This window comes from Lissotriton helveticus, chromosome 6 (assembly GCF_964261635.1).
Source record: "Lissotriton helveticus chromosome 6, aLisHel1.1, whole genome shotgun sequence".
In the NCBI taxonomy this organism is placed as follows: domain Eukaryota; kingdom Metazoa; phylum Chordata; class Amphibia; order Caudata; family Salamandridae; genus Lissotriton; species Lissotriton helveticus.
This window is the reverse complement of record NC_136067.1, coordinates 369689443-369711013: the sequence shown is the minus strand read 5'-3', so window position 1 is coordinate 369711013 and position 21571 is coordinate 369689443. Positions and strand designations below refer to the sequence as shown.

The 21571-nt window shown below is 44.8% G+C and overlaps 1 protein-coding gene across 1 annotated transcript in view; it reads right to left on the bottom strand.

The window, feature by feature from the left end:
* Nucleotides 1-21571, bottom strand: part of NOL10 (nucleolar protein 10) — a 1044486-nt gene that overhangs the window by 152662 nt on the left and 870253 nt on the right. Inside the window, exon 19 of the mRNA XM_078647803.1 lies at nucleotides 8540-8787. Coding sequence (XP_078503929.1) covers nucleotides 8540-8787 — 248 coding nt within the window. The remainder of the gene's footprint in view (nucleotides 1-8539; nucleotides 8788-21571) is intronic.

Here is a 21571-nt window from a genome sequence, read left to right as displayed (position 1 = left end):
GATCTCTGGATATACCAGGGCAACAAGATTTGGGGAGGGGGCAGGAGCCAAGCGCCCCCTCCGAGTCCTCGCCACCACACCGCCCCTCGGGGGCCTCCGTCAAGCGGTTCGGGGTTTCACCGCAGGCAGCGGTCTTTCAGATCAGCGGCTCTCATCGGCAAGGCTCCCCTCCGCCATCAACGGTCGTTGGCGCTGCAGTTGCGGCCGGAGGCCCCGCCTAATCAACGCCCCGGTCTCACCATCGCGTGGGCCAAAAAACAAATGGGGAGAATTCCCGGGATCGGCGGCATGCAGGAGCCCCGGGAGCAAACGGTAGGTGCTCGTTGTCTTTCCTTGATCAAAGTATGCCTCCGTGGGCCAGGATATGCGGCAGGATAGACGTGTGGGGAGAAAGGGCTCGCGGAGCCGAGCGACTATGCGACCATTTCGAATGCCTGCTTGGCTCCTCCCCCCTACCTGTGCACTCTTAATGGAGCCGCAAAATGTTATTTAATACCTGCTGCACCCGTGGACAGAGTTTAAATCATAAGCATCAAAAGAAAAGGGAATTGCTTAAAACTAAACTATGATTATAATCAATTTGTAGCAGTACATAAGTAGCCATATTACATAAACTTTTTACTGATGCTTACTGATGTAACATACAGTATAAGTGTGCGAACCCTCAGAAGCAAAGGTGATTATGAACCTCATGTCACCCATCTGATTCACAGATGAAATCCAGTGGAGGGCTACCATCTCCCATGGCCCATAGGGACAATGCCTGGAAAACAAGCATTGTTAATGCATTGGTCCCGCCTATGTAGTGAATAAAGAGCTGTTTTAATCAATCATCGCCCGGGAGAAGGAAGGAGCTTCCTGACCGAAAACACGGGAGAGGAGAGGATGTGGCGCAGTAGCCAGAGCTGCTGACTTGAGAGCTGGGGATCCCGGTTCGAGTCTCGGCAGGCGCCGCGCAACATCCTGTGAGTCTATGCAAATCACTTAAACTCTCCAGATGATAAATTGTTATATAAATGCTGCAAGAGTAAAACTTATGAAAATACAGTTCCATCAAAGTGGATGTTAACAGTATTTCGGCAGCGGGAAACTGATAAGAGAAGCAGACGAGGAGCAAGCATTGGTAAATGCAGGAAAATATGCTACAGACAATAGAAATGGAGAAAAAGTGACATGTACAGGAATCAATGAGAAACTAGGAAAGAGAGGAGGCGGGATGGACGTCTCTTTTAAGTTTATAGTAAAAACAATAGCTTTCTCAAGCACAGTGCAAGCCCTGTGCAGGCGAAACTTAAAAATGACTACAGACGTTTGAGGAATGATGAGCAGGAACAAAGTGAGCAGCAGCCACTTGGGGACACACAACGTCAGACCAAAACTACTATTAAAATGGGACAACTAAAGGCCTCAAGTTGGCTACTTTAAATACCATAAAAAAGATGAAAGCCACAAAATCCTCCTCCGACACAGCGCTCAGCATCTGGCGCTTGGATGAGCAGCAGCTCCTACAGGTTTACAAAAGTCTCACACTCACTAATCCTGGAGTAGCCAATGTCACCATCTGACAAGATGGTAAAATCCTAGCAACGGACGGCGGGATCCCGACTCCGGATCTTCGGCTGGAAGAGTCTCAAGCCTCTGGCCGTGTTAGACTACCACACCACCACCGTGCACTGTGTGACATTCTCAGATTGTCACACGCCAAGCGATAGACTGATGGCGGCAGGATCCAATGACTAGCGCATCAGTTTGTGGTCTCTGTACAACGAAGCTTGAGACTTGGACAACTGAGAGACCACGTGGTTGTGGTGCGAGTCAAAAAAGCTACACATGGTAAAATAGGTGGAAACACGTGTGTAGTGGGCTGGTCCCACATGTTCAGGAGTCACAAGTAGGCGCTGTAGACGTGGCCAGGTAGAATTAGATGTAGTTTATTAAGTTCTTAGATGTAGATACAATAAGCCCCACCAGGAGCAACCTCCTAGCTGCTTAGCCCATCCTCAACTCACAACACTCATACACCAGGCGCCCAAGCATTCCACTCACACTAACATTCTAACCGGATGCAATGGACATAGGAAGCCATTTTACTTTGTTTGGACCAAAACACATGAAGAGCACAGTGTCTGGGATAGAAGTGTAGAGTTCGTCTTAGTGGCTTCATCCTGATGTTGAGCTGGTCAGAGTTCCGTTTAGCCGCCCTAATACCTGTAAGATGCATCTGGAGCTTTTAGGTCATTCATTTTACACAGAAAATACAAAGTAGGACAGTCCAACAATAAAGGCAGCTTTCATGGAACCTTCTATCTTAAGTGAACATAACACTCAACCTCCGTGCACTGTTACTGGTGTGGTTCTAGAGCTAGAACATCACCCTCTTTTTTCCTCTTTTTTAAGTGTCATGTTCACTTAAGATAGAAGGTTATTAAACAGGCACGGTAGGGACAAACATGCTACCTCCGCAGCATGCTTGGATTCAAACAAGTAAAATAGCAAATAAATTCACCCAGACAATAAAACAGGAGTGCTTCTCTATCCCTGATAAGCTTTCATGGAACACCATCTGCCCTAATTTTCACATTCCCTCAAATGTGAGGAAGGTATATGCAGATGGTTTCATTTGTAGAAAGAGTGTTTTTGCTCAGTGTTATGCGTGTTTGTTATACTACAAAAATAATTTGTGTGGATCATTTCCATGTTGACGCATCCGGTTCCCTGTTGCTGTCACTGAGGCAATGACTCCGTTCCTTCTGGTGGATGGTAACTGACAAGGTCTGACCATGATGTCCTCTTGACTGATACTATGGTTTACCTGTGAAGTTTGAGGAAACAAGGCAAAATCAGATTTGAAGTGCGAGTTCGGTGTGGTGCAATTCAACACACATGAGGCGTCTTCCATTCCGGCTGAGCCCTCTCCAGTAGGTTTTTTACATTTTTGGGTGCACTCTATTTTTGTGCAGCAAGATGTGCGTCAAACAATTCAGCGAAGTCTGTGCATTCAAGACTTCAGGGGAGCCTGTAAAAGGGAGGCGGAAGCTGGACTTTAATATGACAAGGGCTGTTCCTCGTTCCCTTTCATCAGATATGTGCATTCTGCTATTAATCTATTATAAAATCAAGATGGGATATGTTTTAATTGTAGCCAGTGTCCGTGTAAGGATGCAGGTGACACTACAATTACCTTATCAATAGAATACAAATTTAATGTGGATTAGTCTGGGGTAAAAATTAATAATTATATATGAAGTCCATAAGGGAGGAACACTGCTCAATGAAGAAATATCTTTCATCTGATATTAATTCAATACCTTCTATAATGTCTCCTAACTTAGGGGTCGATTAGGATGGCGGTGAAGCCGCATCCTCCGGGCCCGTGGAAGCCACCGCCGCGGTCCCTGACAACCAGGGCCGGACTGGCCATAGCGGGCACCGGGCAATCCCCCCGGTGCGCCGCACGGGTGGGGGCCGGTTCTGGGTCCCTGGGGGCCGTTTTTGATACAGGGCCGTTTTTGCAACATAGCTGCAAAATCAGCCCTGTAACAAAATCAGACGCAAACCGGCCCGGGAAAGAGCTCGGCGGCACCTCCAACGCCCCTAGAGCACTTTGCCGGGGCCGGTTTTGCTTCCCACTCCGACCCTGCTGACAACACCACCCGCCAGATTAGGATGGCGGTGGGATCAGCGGCGGACGGCAGGTCCGTCCGCCGCTGATCCGCGGGGTGTAGACCGCTATTTGGTGGCGGTGTCTACAAGACACCGCCAGCCAAATTAGGAAGCGTGTGGAAACATGCTTTTCCGCTGCGGTTTTTCTGCCGTGGAAAAGCATGTGGACCTTTGCTTCTGGGGGGCCCTTGCGGGCCCCCAGGGTGAAGGGGGTGTGGGGGTGCACATGGGGGGTACCTATGGTACCCCCCTGCATTTGCATGCACAAAGCGGCAGGCACCGCGTGGTGCCTGTCGCTTGGTGCATGCAAATGCAATGCATGCATTTTTAACATTGCGGCGGTTGCTGCTTGAAGCAGCACCCGCCACAATGTTAAAGATACAGGATGTGACCGCCAGGGTGGCGGTCACATCCTAATTGGCATGGAGGGAACGCCGCTGCCCTTGCGGATCGTCCCTCCACCTCGGGGGTGGCGGACGGACGCAAGTCCGTCCGCCATCCTAATTGACCACTTGGAAAGAATTGCCGAGCAATTATGAGGTTCCCTTTAGGAATTGGTGCGATTTTTCAGTGAATCCTTCACGGTCGCTTCTATTACTCCCATTCTTTTATTGATGGCAAAATATAAGATGCCATTTCTTGCACAACCACAATTTGGGCATCCAACTTCGTTGACTGGGAGGTTCACGCCCCTGCTATTTTGTCCAGAGCCCAACACATTTTCTTCATTAATGAGGGTATAGGCTGGGCGGGTGGGGTTTCAAGAGTTGTATGATTGATTGTGTGGCTAATGTTTAATTTGCCGTGCAATATGTTTGTGTTGCCAGAACGATTTAGGGTGCTGTTCAGGAGACCAGTAGTAAAGAAAGCGCTATGGAGTGAAATGCAGGTGTCCATGATAGTTAGGTCCTCTTCATGGCTATGGAATGTTACCTATGTTTTTTATTCCTTTAGGTTGATCTCCAAACGAGAGAGCCCTGATAAGGTTAAGGCTTAGGTCCAACCAACGCAGGTAAAGAAGTCGTATAAAGGAGAAGTGAAGCACGCATTCCATTCCAAAGGCACCTTGTGAATTGTGGCAGGAATTGTGTCATACAGATTCAGTGTCAGGTAGGCACAGGGCGCATAGTTGAAGTTAGTACCAGTGTCCGGGTTAGTATAATGTTCGTCATTCTCGATTCAGCTCCAGTTCATTTGTATTAAGGGAGCTCTACAAAGGTTGCAAGCTGTCCCTTAGGTTAAGTCTAATAGGTAATAGTATTGCCTTTATGTTAGCCAGTCGTCTTTAGATGAGTCTGTTATTTTGTTTAGGAAGGTGGCGAGGGCAGGATATGGGAAGGAGTCTGCTTATTTTTGATGTAGGGCTTTCCTTGTGAGTGTGCCAGGCCCGACGAATGCTGAAACCAAATTAGTAACTATAAAAACAATTTCCCCATTTCTTTGGATTAGCTCTTTCGGGGCAGCCTGTTGCTTCGCTATTGCTGTGATTAGTGAGGAGGAGAAGAGACTCCATCTTTTGCCAGTCCTGCTTTAGCCAAATTTTGAGCTTTTGATGTAAGGATGCCACGTCTGTGGATCCGATGCAAAGTGACAAGAGGGTGCTTCACCTACTTCCCATCTCTTGCCTGTTATCAAACCGTAGGGAATATCAGGGTGTGTTTATGTCGTCGTTGTACCCACCTTCTTGGTCAGAATTTAAGGTCCATAGGCTACAGGCCGGGTGGAATCATTGTTATAGACCTGGACCAAATCTGCTTGGGCTAGCTTTAGTAGGGTTCCAATCTTTATAGATTGAGGTTTACACAATATACCAATCAAGCTAAGTTAGCTTTCTTGGGATTTTCTGTTGGGGGCTTGGATACTGTGACAGCTTGGGCACCTTATAACGTGTCTGTGACTCAGTCAATGAATGAGCAAAGGAGAATCACAAGTTCCAATCACACCCACAGGCAGTCACAAACACTCACTGAGCTAACTGACTACTGAACTAACTGGATGTATCAGCCTTTCACAGGTTAGAGTATGAGCACAGGTTGCGAGAATCAATGGAAAAAGTACAGGGCTTCTGGGTACCCCATCTGGATTAACGATTGTATTTCTTTTCCTAGCTAACATCCATTGTCAGCTTAGCTTCTCCTCCAGTAGCAGCTCAAAAAGTTATTAGGGGCAGGTGTTGGCGCAAGCTCTTATATCAAAAGCTTAGGTTATTATTATTCAAAAGAAGGAAGGACCAGGGGCAGCGGGAAGAAGCGTCAAAGATACCGGTGCCCTTCAGAGTTTTATTGTAGTGCAGTAATAGGGCAGTAGTAGAACCTCCTGCCTCTGTCGAACCACTAGATGGCCTCTCTCTATTCTCTTTCCACAAGCTGCACCAAGCCCCCGCCTCATGTTATAGCCGTTTTCTGCAATCCCACTCACCAAATCCGCCCAGCAGGTTACCCCGCCTGTAATCAGCAATCCACTCGGCACTATCAACCTAAACGAGCAGAAAACAGCTGCCTACTGGGCTGGTTGTAAGCTGGGCATAAAGGGAAAACAGGAAATAGGTGTCGGCAGGCAAGCAGATAGAGCAGCCCCCCTCAGTGCAGCAAGGGCATTAGCATGCCTGGCTGTTTCCGCGGTCTGGAATCTGGCTCTGGGACGCAGCATAGTCTAGTGTCGTACAAGGCTGGGTTTGCTCGAACAGCTGAGTTAGGGCTGGGAACGCAGTAGTCCTTTTCAAGAAAATAATCACCCATTCCTTTAGATATTATCAGGTGTAATAAAGATAACTGCAGCATACTCTATGCAGGAGCACCACTAAAAATGTCAAAGAGTGCACACATACACAGTCGTGCGTCATAGACAGAGTGAGGTTGAGTTGGCTGAAGTGTCACTTGCAATCAAATGATAGATACACCCATTTGTTTATAGTTATACATGTATACTTTTATGTGTATTTTCCAGGCATATCACATAACCCTCCCAGTACATCCTATGACGAGCATAGAGGAAAACATGAGTCACTAAGGGCTCATACAAAATATAGTTTTCTCGAATGTCATTGGAGTCATGGCCCATGTGAAGGTAAGGGAAGTGATGGTGTGAAGGGTGCTGAACAGCATGGCATCAATAAACATACAAATGTAAGTGCCATTAAACCCACTGGGCCAGTTGGTGCCCCATTGGGACCACGGAGCTGAGAAAGATGTCAGACGTGGTTTTTAAGAACAGTGATAAATCTGCCTCTGGCATGGAAAACGTCGGGTAAGGCATAGTTGATTGCAGCCTTGTGGTCGCCGCCACAGGCGATACCATCTCTTGGATTGATCCCAGGTCAGAAGGAGCTGCATACGTCAGATCCTCTATTTTTTCCTCCATTGGCTCCTGGTCCGGTGCAGATGGCTGAGGCAAGGCCGGTGGTCTTGGTGACTTGTTCTTCGGAGAGTTGAGCCATCCTGATTCATGTATCTTCCTCTTTTTATGCTTTTTCTTGGATGACTTTGAGGACACCAGTCACTAAAATTTTGGTCTGGATTTAGGGTTTCCACGATGTTTGTCCTTAGTGCGAGCTTCTCATTTTTTTTACGGCCTTAGGATGCATCTTCTGACATGAGTCAGAAACCTTGACATCGATGCCGCTAATGGCGATGAAGTGGAGCCAGCGTCTCTACTGACATAGAGAGCAATTGAAGAGTATATGGATCAAGACTAACGCCTGGGATATTTAAAAAGTGAGAACTCTGCAGGTGAAAGTATCCATCAGAAGAAGAAAATGAGGAAACTAAAATGGAGTTGCTGAACCCCACCTCCTGGCATAAAGAGTGGCACTCTGTGTGTGTGACAAAATGATGGTAGTGGATGAAAAGAGGAATGCAAAGATAAAGAAGAGGTGAGCTCTAGTAAAACCAGGAGAAAAGAAATCCGAAGGCATCGGACTTTGGTAAATAAGAAGGTCACAGGAGCCCTTGTGAGGTAGAACTGTTGTAGAGCCTAACAAGTGATCATGATTGCGAACAGTACTTTAGGCCCAACAAGGCATATTACCATGTATGTTAATTGAAGATTAATTTCTGAGTGAACTGGACCCACGAAGCTCTGGGTGTTTGCATGAACTACAAGATACCCAAAATGATATCTTTACTGGAAAGGGCTGGACAACTTTGACTGCAATGCTGATCCCAGGCAAACCGCAAAGCAGCACAGATAAGGGACAAAAGAGCGCATGTGATGGCACTGAGTCACAAGCTTCTGGTTATGACAGAGGGTCAGAAGACCACGTAGAAGTCCCTGGCATCAGTGTTGGAGAAGTGTGATAATATGTTGAAAATCGCCACATACAGGAACGTTGACACTAAAATGAAGATAGAGTCCCAGGTGATGCAGCCTATGGTTGGTCAACATATAACAGAGAGATAATATATCAATTGAGAAGAGCTGCCAAAAGCCTAGGGGGAAATTTCAAAGGTATTGCATTGTAAGGTGTGTACACTAAGTGAAACCCTGGCAGACTATCGGGGGTTCTATCCATAGATACCAGGGGAGGATAAGATCAAGTGTAGAAATTGGAAAGGAGATTAGGGTGAAGCTTGCCATCATATTGAATTACTCCATACGATTGTGGCATAAAATGGAGAACGTCAATAAAAAAGGATTGGACATGCAAATGAATACAGAATTTACTCAGAAGGCCCATGTAATAGGCAACGATATACATAACACAAATATATTTGCTAAACTAAATAAGGGAGTTGAGATGCCACAATAAAGGGAGAATTCTGTGTAGTGTCAAACATGGTAATTGACGTCCAATGTATCCAATATTTGGTTTTCAATAATTAGGTTTACATGTTTAAAATAGAAAAAATGTGATTACAAAGATTAACTTGGCACTTACTTAATTAAATTTTGCTTTTTGGCTGCATCCTGGAAACTTCTAAATTCCTCTCCTGCTTTGATCTCAAAGAACTTGGGTTTCAGTGTTGTTTGCTGATCTTCCTTGATTCTTTCTTGCCTCTTTACCTTTTTCTCTTCACGTATGAGCTTTCGTTGTTTCCTAACTTCTTCAACCCAGCCCTTTTCCTCATCTGAAGTTTCAGAACTTTCAGCATCACTGGGCTTTCCTTCTGGTTCTTCCTCATCGTCCTGTGGAAGGAAATACACTTAATTCGCTTAAACCAAAAAGTTATCACCCATTTCTATCACGTGAAATCCCAGTCTCACTTAGGGCATATGGTTATTCTTGAGCGGGTAAATGCACAGCTCATGTAAAATTTTATGAAAACTTAAGTTTTTCAATTTTAAAAAATGTGAATCAAAAAAGTGGTATGCCTGTCTGTAAATAACTTTGTTCCATAGACCGTATAACATGCAAGAGACTGAAAGAAAAGAAAAAGAGTTGGACTAGCTAGTCATCCCACAAGCAACGAAAAGGTGCTGTAAAAAGACAGTACAAGGAACACATATTTATAGGTCCAAGGGAGAAGTGCCATGATAAGTACACCTTCTTTGCCTCAGAATCCAGCCTAATGAGTGCAGCAATTGACTCTTCCCCAGCATCATAATACTTTATGTGCCAAAGTTTTAGCTTTCATTCAATATGTGGAATGCAGGAAATAAAACAAAACACTTTGAGTCTTCTCCTCAGTCATATCCCAGCTGAAATATCTCTGCTATTGTGCTTTTTCAGACGAGCTGAGACGGATGGAGAGTAACATAGGGTGGGGGTTGGGGGAAAAAAGCACACAAGTGAGAGAGCTACAAAACACATGTACTCTCGCCGAGTGATGAATGAAAAATAAAAAAATCGTTCTTTAAATTGAAGCAGAGGAAGGATACAAGCTCGTCAATCAAACGAATTTTAATGAGCTAATGTTTCAGTAGGTGACAAGAGGAAGGCAAACCATCACATAAGAAGCAAGGAAATGAAAGTGACAGCTAAGTCACCCCATCATAAGAAATGGTAGGAATGTAAGCACACTGTACTCTCACAACATGCCTCTGGCAAATAGACAGCCTGTGCCATCTGGTAGACTCGACCTAAAAAAAGAAACAAGTAATTCTTTAAATGTGAACTGTGGAAAGAAACAAGTTAGCCATTCCAAATGATAGTAAAGAGGCTTATGCACCAGGGAAGAGGCAAGAATAGGAAGGCAAGCCATAGAATAAGGCAGCAGCAAATGAGTGACAATAAAGCCAAGTATTGGTAAGCAGGGTGTAGGCTGCAAGTCCTATGTAAGCTGGAAAGAGTCAGAGTAACATGCATTCTTTCAAACAATGAAAACTCCTTAAAAAAAAGACTTCCATTTCTCCCAGTCTTCTCGTTGAAGTAATTGCGACCACAAACACAACCCAGCAAATGATTTTTTTAAAGAATGCCCTCTAGGTGCTCAATAAAGTAGAAGCCAGGGCCTTAAGAACTGCAGGCAGATCGCAAGGAAAGGCCAGAATGTATGTGTGAGGAGGAGCCGACGAAGCGTGACACATACTTTTCTATTCATTACTGTACTTGGTTTTCCATGTTTCCCGTATACACAGTTAGAAGCAAGCTGGGCAAAAATGGTAGAAACACAATGGGTATAAGTCATTTTGAAGAAAATCCAGTATTTGTAGCGGATCACAGGACCAAAGTCTAGGGGACAATTTAGCATAGCAGGCATAAAACAATGCCAGTGTTGGCAGTAATAGTGGTCTGTCTACTAAATTGTTAAACGACTACTGCTACTTCTCTTGGACCAAGACATTAAAGCTCCAGTCTGTCAATGTGTATCTTAATGTGTGGACTGGTGGAACCACTGGCCATCCAAAGGAAGATAGGGTGAGGCGTAGAATCCACTTGGAAGCACATGATATCAGCTGTGGAAGAAACTATGATTTCTGAAAGTAATCCACGGAAGGACCAGCCGTGCACACTTCAAATCTAAGCATTGGTTGTCCCATTACCTTGAACAATATGAAAACAAGTTACTTACCTGTAACTACGGTTATCCAGTATTGGTATCTTTCATAGATTCACATGCCTGAATCATTCCCCGTCGACGAGGCGGGAGTCCCACGGTAAATAAAAAAGCAGTGCAAAAAGCACTTTGTAGTAGTAGTAGGCCCTAGGAATAGGCCTGAGGCCTAAATTATAGTAGCCTATCTACCTCATTATGTAAAAAAGACCAAAGTCTTTGCTCCAACCAATCAGCTCACAGCACCCTCTAGAACCCTCTCTGCAGAGCCAGCTCTCCTCAGATTTTCGTAGCACAAGTGGGAACAAGTATCCCAATCTTAGAGAACTGACTCTCCGGGGAGGAGGGTGGGTGCATGTGAATCTATGAAAGATACCAATACTGGATAACCGTAGTTACAGGTAAGTAACTTGTTTTCTTATCCAGTATTGGGGTATCTTTCATAGATTCACATGCCTGAATCAGAATAGCAAGCAGTAAACCTGGCAAAGTCGGTTGCGGATGGTGGGAGACTTATTGTAGTGCACCCCCATGAATGTACCGTTAACAACCAACAATCGCCTAGAGATTGACCTATTAACAAGTCATCTTCCGAACCAACATAGAAATCATGCAATTTCCTACAGGAAAGGAACCTTAGTATCATAGAAACTCAGTATATGATAACATATGTCTGTATATCATAAACAACAACTTGAATTGTATGTACTTTTTCAGAAATAAGCCAACATTAGAACCTGAATGTATGGAAACATGTGGCATAAAAAACGGTTTGGCCCACTGCCGCATCATTCTGCTTTGCTGATTGTAGGCAGTAATGTTTTGTAAACGTGTGGACATTCTTCCATGTCGCAGCACGGCAAATGTTTTCAAGCGTCACACCTGCAAACAAAGCTGCAGACGCTGCCACAGCTCTTGTGGAATGAGATCGAACAGACCTTGTCAATGGTCAGTTAGCCTTAATGTGACAGAACTGGATGGCAGAGGCTATCCAGCTAGAAAACGTAGCTTAAGTGACCACTATAACCAATGTAATCCGGCCATAAGTCGCAAACAGATGATCTGATTTTCTAAAAGTCTTGGTTCTCTGGAGTAGAAGTTTAAGCATCTTTTGATGTCTAAAGAATGCAATGTTCTGTCCGCTGGGGTTGAAGGATTTGGAAAGAAAACATGCATGTCCTTAATCTTACCGGTTCGTTAGAGTGAAATTGTGTCGGTACCCTAGAAATGAACCCAGGATTCGACCAAAGGGTGACATAGTTCCGAGGAAAATGTAAAAGTGAGGTGTTCCTTCTAGTGAAAGCTTAGATTTCACTAACCCTTTTTTCCAAAATAAGAGCCAGTAAAAGAGCAACCTTCCAGGTGAGGAATCTGAGAGCTGGTTTATGGATCAGCTCAAATGTACACTGCATCAGCTGCACTAGCAATGCAGAGTGCTCACCCTGGGAGGGCGCTCGCACTGGAGAGAAAGGCTCGGAAAAGCCCTTTCATAAACTGTCTGACAAGCGCCGAAGAGCAGAAAAAAGAACATTTTTAACTTTTCCTAATTCTGGAAAGAGCAGCAAGACGCATTTTGTTTGTTGAAGAAAAACTAAGCCCAGACTTGGCTAGAAGAGCAGATAATGGAGAACTTGTTCTGCAGTAACTGTAATTGAGTGAATGGCTATCACCTCACACTAACCGCAAAATCGCTTCCATTTGAGGCGAGAAGCCTTGATTGTGCCTCGGGCACGAGAATTTGCCAACATTTCACAACAGTTCTTTGAAACGTTGATGCCCTTGAACTCTAATAAATGATAAGCTGTGCGTGCAATAGTAATGACTGTGGATCCGGACGAACCACTTGATCTCCGTCCCCTGCCAATATCGTAGGCCCAAGCCGCAGCCGAATGGGCTTGTCTATATATAAACAATAGCAGACGTTCCGAGAACCAAAATTGGCCAACGGGGTGCAATCTGAATCAGATGGTAACCTTGCAGCTTCATCTTGCAGAACACCTTCGGAACCAATGGTATTGGGGGAAAACTCATACGCACAAACCCCTGACCCTAGCATGGACAGGGCATTCCCTCTTGATTCCTGTTAAGGAAACCTGCTGGCATAATATCGGCCGTCCTTGTTCTCTCTGAATGCAAAGGGATCCCGTGCCAGATTAACCCAAACTTGGAAAAACTGGGTTCACCTGTCCCTTTCCCGGCGTCCACTCGTGACAGTCCGACTGAGACATGCTCAGAGCATTGTAGAGAGCCCTGACATGTGCGGCTCTCAAGACATCTTGTGCAATGCAACTCCTTCGCACAAATCCTGAACCTCGTGCGAGAGCATAGCAGATTTTGTTTCTCCTTGTGTATTGATATAATACATGCGGATGGTGTTTGCGGTCTGTCCTGGCACAGACGAACCCTCAATCCTCAAGAGGAATGCTAGGGGGGACAGAACAGCGTTGTGGAGCTCAAGACTGTTGATCTGCTGTTGTCGTCTTTGAGACTATGTTCCTCGAATTCTGCAAATCCTGCTGATGACCTTCCCATCCTTCCATGGAGGCATCAATCGTTAAAATTAACCCTGGAATGGTTTGCAGGAACGTGCGACCCTGGGCTATATTCTCTGTCTGCTACCAGCAATGTACAGGATTGATCATGCACGGCGTAACCTTGATGGTATCGTCGAACGAACCCATAGGTTATTGATCTTGAAACTGTAGTTCTATCTGAAAAGGTGTCATTTTGAGCCATGCTAATGAAATGAGATGTATCGCTGAAGAGCACATCTTCAGGAACGAAACAAACATTTGAACTGAAACTGACCTTATGAAGTTAACCTTGCCCATTTTTGAAAACACAACTGTTGGTCGTGTGACAAGAATGCTTTGTTGTGGATTGTGTCTAAACCTGCTCCGAGAAAATACATTTACTTGGAGAGGACCTAACTGCAATTTGCTGTCGTTGAGAATCAGCCCCAGAGAAAAAATGAGATGGGTACATCTACTGTGGCAATCCTGATTTCATGTTCAGAAGGACCTGTAAGCAGCCAATCGCCTAGACAGGGGAACACTTGCATTCCTCAAGATCTCAATGTTGCTGCCACTAGTACCAAGTACTTCGTGAAAGGCTCCTGGTGACGATCTCAGCCCAAACGGGAGCACTATGCACCTATAATGGGCGGCAGCCGCGTGAAAGCGAAGATATTCGTGCTGTTTGGGATGGACAAGTATGTGGAAATTCGCACCCTCTCCATCCAGAGAAGCCATAAAATATCCTTTGTTTAAATAACAAGTGTTATGAAAAACGAGGGGGAGGGGGACCCCTGGGCGGAGTAGGATATGGCTGATTGATGAATTCCAGGGAGTGGCCATTGGTTACTAGGTTTAGAACACATTGGTCCGATATAGTTCCTTGTTGCTTGGAAACAAAAACCTGAAACCTTCGGGAGAAAGTAGACAGACTATCTACGGAAAGATGCCTGGCTGCAAGACTATACTTAGATTGATACTGTTCATCCGATTGGGTTTGGTATGTTTCTCTTGATGAAAACCCCTTTATTCCGCTTCTCTGAAAGATCCGTGCCCATATTGAAGGGTGCTTAATGATCGTGCATTATCAGTGCCCGGTTTTATAACTAAGGGGGCTTCATTCAAATGTTTAGCAAACCGACAACTCTTCATCATAGGCCATGCCTAGAAACTTCGCTCAGGGCTGAAGGTAGCGGCTTTAAGCCATTCCTGGCGTGCACCTTCCAACAGAATCTTTCCTGCATCCCGCCTTCGGTTCTCAGGAATGAGGTCATTGAAATTCGCTATGTCCAACCACATTGGACGATCATAAAAACCGATGAAGGATAAAAGATTGTCAGCTCTACTAGAGGCCACTGCCAAAGTAGAGAAATTAGTTTTTTTTTTTTTTTTTTTTTAATAAGGTTCAGACGACATCCTTCTTTGTAAGGCGGTGTGGAGATAGGTATTGCAGGATTTTAGATTGCTAATGAACAGTCTGTGAAGTTACTTAATCTGGTCGAACGATGGCCTATCAGATCGGAGGGGCTGCTAGTAGGTATACATAATTTCTATTCTATGCGCAGAAACACTGCTGGAATAGACTTAGTCTATTACACGTACCACTCTCGTGATGCATACCTCCTCGAAACCATGAAGGATATATTCTGTTTGCCTGTAGCTGGCAGTCATAATCTAGCTGCTGCCCACTACATTAAGAATATATATGATGCTCTTACCGCTGAAGCCATCTCAGCCAATCTCATCATAGACTTTGTCGTAGACATGGTTATGTAAGCGGGGTAATTGCAGACTAGCACGACGTCATAGATGACCGTCATGAGCAACCCTTCTAAACGAGGCTGTCAGACGACAGCCATATACAATGCCATTGAAGATTAAGCATTCATAAGTGAGGGCATCCGTAGATGAGGGTAACAAATGGGGCCATTTGCCCTTCGTAGATGAGGCCATCGGTAGATGCGGCCATCGGTAGATGCGGCCATCGGTAGATGCGGCCATCGGTAGATGAGAACATCAGGAGATGAGGTCAGTGGTAGATAAAACCACTGAGACAGAGCCATCGATAGACTAGGTCATAGGTAGACGAGGCCATTATTAGACACGGCCATTGGCATACAAGGCCATCATTCAAGCAAGCCCTTTACAGAGGAAGCCATTGGCAGACGAGGCCATTGGTAGACGAGGCCATTGTTAGAGAATGATGCTGTCATAGAAGACAGTCATAGCAATACCATCATAGATGAGGTTAAAATAGGTGATATCCTCCGTAGATGAGGCACTCATAGATGAGGCAATTGAATGATGGTCAGCCATAGATGATACCATGCATAGATGGTGCCATGTGTATTGTAGACCATGCACAAATGAGGCCATTTGTATATGAAGCTACCTTGATAAGGCTGTCATAGATGTCCGTCGAAGCTAGGCATTGCCATTGTAGATGACACTATCAAAGATCAGCAGTCATAGAGATGAGGCCGTCATCAATGTGCTGCCGTCGTCGACGACCATCGTAGACGACGCCCGTCGTCGACGACCGTCGTAGACGAGGCCCGTCGTCGACTACCGTCGTAGACGAGGCCCGTCATCGACGACCGTCGTAGACGAGGCCCGTCGTCGACTACCGTCGTAGACGAGGCCCGTCGTAGACGAGGCCCGTCGTAGACGAGGACCGTCGTAGACAAGGCCCGTCGTAGACGAGGCCCGTCGTCGACGACCGTCGTAGACGAGGCCCGTCGTCGACTACCGTCGTAGACGAGGCCCGTCGTAGACGAGGACCGTCGTCGACGACCCTCGTAGACGAGGCCCGTCGTCGACGACCGTCGTAGACGAGGCCCGTCGTCGACGACCGCCGTAGACGAGGCCCGTCGTCGACGACCGCCGTAGACGATGCAGTCGTCGACGACCGTCGTAGACGAAGCCGTCGTCGCTGATCGTCGTAGACGACCGTCGTAGACGAGGCTGTTGTCGACGACCACCGTAGATGAGGCGGTCGTCAACAACCCCCGTAGAAGAGGCCATCATCAACGACCATCGAGGAAGAGGCCGTCGTCGATGATCATCGTAGATGAGGATCAGTTTGGTGAGGCAGTAATATTAGAACATGGAGATATTTGTTATATACTCCTAATGTCCGGTCAAAAGGTCGTCCCTGATGTAGTGTCAGGGTTGAAAAAGGGAGTTGTATCCTCAGTTAGAAATGCCTATAAAGACTCAAGGTGAATCTTATGGCTTTAATGCGCGCCCTCAGTAGGCTCCTGGCGCGACTTCTCCCTTCGACCTCACCTCATCCTCCTCAGAAGTGGCAGGTTTTTATGCGCGCCCTCAGTAGGCTCCTGGCGCGACTTCTCCCTGCGACCTTTCCTCATCCTCCTCAGAAGTGGCAGGTAAAAGTCTCTGACCCAAAACGGCCTCAACTCCCAGAACGTGAGAGTGATTGAAGAAAAGGTTAGACATAAATCATAGTCTATTACCTTGGTTACTGCCATTCTGCCATAGTACCGCCTTAATTGGGTCAGAGAAATGAAGTATGTAATCCAAAAAGAAGTAAAACTGAAGAAAAAACTGAGCAGAGCTCAGGGAGACTCCCTTCACCCACGACGTGCGGTGAAAATCTGAGGAGAGCTGGCTCTGCAGAGAGGGTTCTAGAGGGTGCTGTGAGCTGATTGGTTGGAGCAAAGACTTTGGTCTTTTTTACATAATGAGGTAGATAGGCTACTATAATTTAGGCCTCAGGCCTATTCCTAGGGCCTACTACTACTACAAAGTGCTTTTTGCACTGCTTTTTTATTTACCGTGGGACTCCCGCCTCGTCGACGGGGAATGATTCAGGCATGTGAATCTATGAAAGATACCCCAATACTGGATAAGTTACTACTAGAACATTGTCTTTTAAAAGAACCATTCCATGACTGGAAAGTTGAACCAGTTGCTCTGATCTGGGTTAAGCGGTCCGGGCAAAAGGAGAAATCCAGAAAGAGGGGCAACATTACACCCAACTTTAGGCATCAGTCCTAATCACGCATTAGTCAGGTGAAGACAGAGCCTTCTGCTAGGAAATATTTACCATAACCAGCCACCACTGGAATTCCATGACCAGGAATCTGCTGAAAGGGAACCTGGAAGGTTTTAGTGAATGAGTCCGATCACATACTTCTGATTGTTACATCTAACCATGCATAAGAATAATCCTCTGGCGGCCTACTGGATCTAGAAATATTCACAGTTATGATCCTTTGAGGGGCCAGCCGGGCTGTGCAGCTCCATGCTGAATTTGTTCACTTCTAAAGTGAATGGAGACTAATATAAGCACCACCCCTGCATGCTAACGCCAGTTCCTTTTTTATGTCTCTTTAAAGGCAGATCCGGAGGTGTGCTCCTTCTTTTCATCATATTGACAAATGTTTAGCAAAACACCTGACATCCAGTGTGCTAGGGGCAAAAATCCTGATCTAAAATGTCAGGGTTCAAACCATGCTGTGACTGTCAGAATAGATAGAAACACTTCCTCCTCGCTCCAGTCCTCTTCTTTTTGTCACCTCATGAGCAGAGCCCCAGCTAACTCCCTTAACCAACCTGGGGCCTGCTCTCAAGCCGGTAACAAGCACGAGCAAAGCTCCAGGATTGGAGGGACTAGCCTTTCTCGGAGCTCCCGAGGACACTGGATGCTTGTGCATACTCTCAACATAGCAGTCTTAGACAGCTGGGTTAAGAGGTTTGTAGTTGGCATATCAGGCTCGCCGTCCCAAGACGGCCGGCCAAAGTGACATGCACATTATGAACTAGTGCACAGGCAGCCCACCGCTGCTGCTACTTAGCAGACTCCGGCCCATCCCGACACTCGATTCAGGACTAGGTTGGCGGAAATAAAATGGCAAAGAATTAACTTTATTACCATTTTATTGTTCGTCTCTGGGGTTGTTCTGGGGGCATTTTAGCGGGTAGATGCTCCTTTGCTCTAATTGAGGAGCCGCTCCTGACTCTTATCAGAGGACATTGAAAGGAAACGGTCTGTTTTGCAAATTCAAGCAATTTTATGTGGCATGGGCGGATCGTTATTTGGAAGTAGGCATGGATTATGCCCACTGGCTGCCAGGAACACACTTGGAGCAATCATTACTATTAATCACTGCTGTGTTGTGATCCTGTGTGATATTGCCCAAACGGATCAGATCACTCTCTAACTCTGTAATAGAACGAAGTGAGTCAGAGATTTTTAAAATTGAAAACAGAATGAAAAGCACTCCCAAATCCCTTTCCTTGGCAGGTTTTCAATGAAGTTACTTGACCCCTGTTTGACCGGAATCTTATTTACTGTGCCTCGAGGCCAGAGAGCACAAATCAGTTTTGAATCTGGGGCAACAGACCAGAGTTCAATATTGCAATCATCAGGCAACATTTAGAAAGCCCAAGCATCGTGAACATGACTTTTCGCAATCAAATTGAATCAACTCTCTTACTGTGAAAAGTCTGTGTTTTTCTGATAGGAGTGTTGGGGAGAGGAGGATTACTGGTTAATTCAGAAAAGAATAAAAAGGCGGAGAAACAATGAGATTGGTAAGATTGTTGAAAAGGGCACTAAAGAATGGAAGTTACAGCAGCATATCCTCTGCAGTTCAAATATGTAACCAACTTTGCTTCTTTCCACCACACAAAGAATAAGAGGATTCTTTGTGAATGCTGCAGGAGATGCAAATAGACAACTGTAATTATTTCTCAATTATATTTTGGTTGGGAACCCCAGAAGGGCCCTATTTTAGGGCAGTAAATTCGTGCACCAAAAACGTGGCTGTATTAGTAGAATACGTTTAGGAACAAAGTAAAAAGCCAATAACAGAATAAACCAACTCTGAGGAACCTGCTATTATTTTATCAATATTGTCCAACAGAGTAGTTGCCCCTACATCGACTGCAATCCAAGTTGCCAGACTGGGAAGAAGTGCATTAGCACCTATCATCACTGGATATTCTAAATGTGAACTATGGATTGGGTAGGATCCAAGTCAAAACTAAAAGATGGTACTTTTCCGAGGCGCTTGCAACTAGTACACAGTCCGATTTTGAGTACTGGGGAGGCATGATAAACCTGGAGATGTGGGAGGACTGGTTCTCAAGAAGAAGAAGCATTACCTCATTCATCACTTCACATCTAATGTACTTTTCCCTTGTTCTCTCTCCAGGTCATCAATTTGGAAGTTGTCCTTGACTTCTTCCTATGGAGTGTCAGCGAGTTAAGGTGGTTTTGGCACAAGTACCCCTTGAATATATCACACATTATTGAACAGAACTGAATGTGGAATTTATCTGTTGTACTTAATCTGCAACCATAGGCACCAAATAAGTTGAAGGTGCTGCACTACGATGCCCCATAGGCATTTCCTCATTAGCAGTAGTAGTAAGAACATGTATGCTTCCTGTGCAACACAGATGCACCAAATATGGAGCTTTGACCGCTGCAGTCATGATCTCTTGAAGAGCCAGACTCTATCAGAAAAGATAAGCCTTTCTATTGACAGCCACTTCCATCCCTCCATCCTCAACACCATCAGTACAACAGGTCCAACCTATCAGATGCCACAAACAGGACCAACTTACATAATCAGAAACCTGCTTTCTAACTATTGAGCCTGCCAGGTGTAATGATTTCTGGTACTAAGGATCTCTGTTTGAACGGCATAAAACACACAGCTTAATTGCATAATTTGACCACATAAGATCATCCTGCCAATCAAATACAAGGTATGGCTTTCTTCTGACAGCCAGTTTCAACCTTTCATCCTCAACACTATCTGTACGACTGGTGGAACCTCCCAGACTCCACAGGCAGGACCAACAATCAATCAGAAATCCACCTCCTACCTACTAAGCTCCCCTCAGTCAGGTGCCTTGATTTCTGGTACATGGGATCTCTGTTTCACAGGCAAATAAAACACATCTTAATTGCATCATTTGACCATACAGCATCATCCTTCCATTAGAATCAAATCCAAGGACAGTGCTGAAATACTCAATGAGTACACTTCTGCTTCGATCTGAGGCCGGGTCAGTTTGTTGTAGGCTACTCGCGGTCCATGGCTCTTTCTTTTCCTGAAGCAAGACAAACTACAGCAGCATCATCGAGGATAGAGTGAATAGCAACAGGTAAGGAATCTGATGACTGCACATACATGGTTGGGTAACTCATGTCTTTTCTTGCATGCCTGACCTGCCAGTGGCCGTTCAACGAGGAAACCCGTCAATGTCCTCTACCAGCCAGCCATGTCAAGTTGAAGGCAAAAAGGAGGTTGTGAATTAAGGAAGATTCTTTTCAAGCAACAAGGTACTAGTCTCCATGGTTTTGATTAGAACACTAGTAATAAAAATCATTCCAGTGGTATATTGCTGTGTTCTTTCATTTCATTTCTAGTTTAAAAAATAAATAAAATAGTTTTTCTGAAGCTGTAAATACAACCACCTCTTTTAAGGCAATCTGCCGCAAACTTCACAGTTATAAATGATCAAAACTATTATAATTATTACCCTTTCAATGTTTATATTCTTTTATGCAACCATGAAGAGCGGGTCAGAGGTAGGTTTTACATTTGATTAAAGGTTTTTCTTATATGTGAATATTGCTTAGTGAGTGTTTAAGCAATGTTGAACGCACGCGACATTCAGAGAAATGGGGTAAGCACTCTGCACTTACAGAGGAATACATAATTCCTGCATAAATGCAACAGTTATTTGATTCAAACTTCAATTATTCCGCATAATACATTTGTAAAGAATCATAAGTGTAAACCAAAATCTCCAAAGCTACAGAATTTACATTTCAGTTAATCAGAGATCTATGATCACGACAATGTGGGCAGGTTACATGCTATAATGGTCATTGTACTACAAGGAGTCACGAGCCAGGCTGCTCTGCACTACATTCAATCATAAACTCACTGTAGGATTTTCACAATATTGTCCAAAATTACATATTTATGTTAACTATTTACTTGTGAAAATTCCAGTTTTTCCTTTGATATAAAATAAATAACATAAGCACTGGTGCTGTGAAATGTACTCTAAATATGATTTTTTTTTAATTTAGTATTTTTCGTGTCCAGGTTCTATGGCTGAATTGCAGACGGGGCTAGCTAGGTGTGCTAAAGCAAGCTACAGTTACAGGAGGTTTTAAACTCTAACTGCATGATACACGAGTGCCATTCCCTAATGAACGTTTAGGGCATCTTAAAAATACCAGTGTTAGTTTAAAAAAAGCACTCCCAACAAGTACCGTACAATGGTTTTCGATTTTTTTTTAGAATTGTATTGAATAATTTGAAAATAATTGCCTCTTTTTGGGAGCGTGGTTGTAGGCTTTTCATGTGCACATCTCAATTGTTAGTAAGTGCCCGTCCAAATATGGCAACCTTGAATTTGTTTGGGTTAGAAATGTGAAGATAATAACATGGACTGATTTTTCAGAAGCAA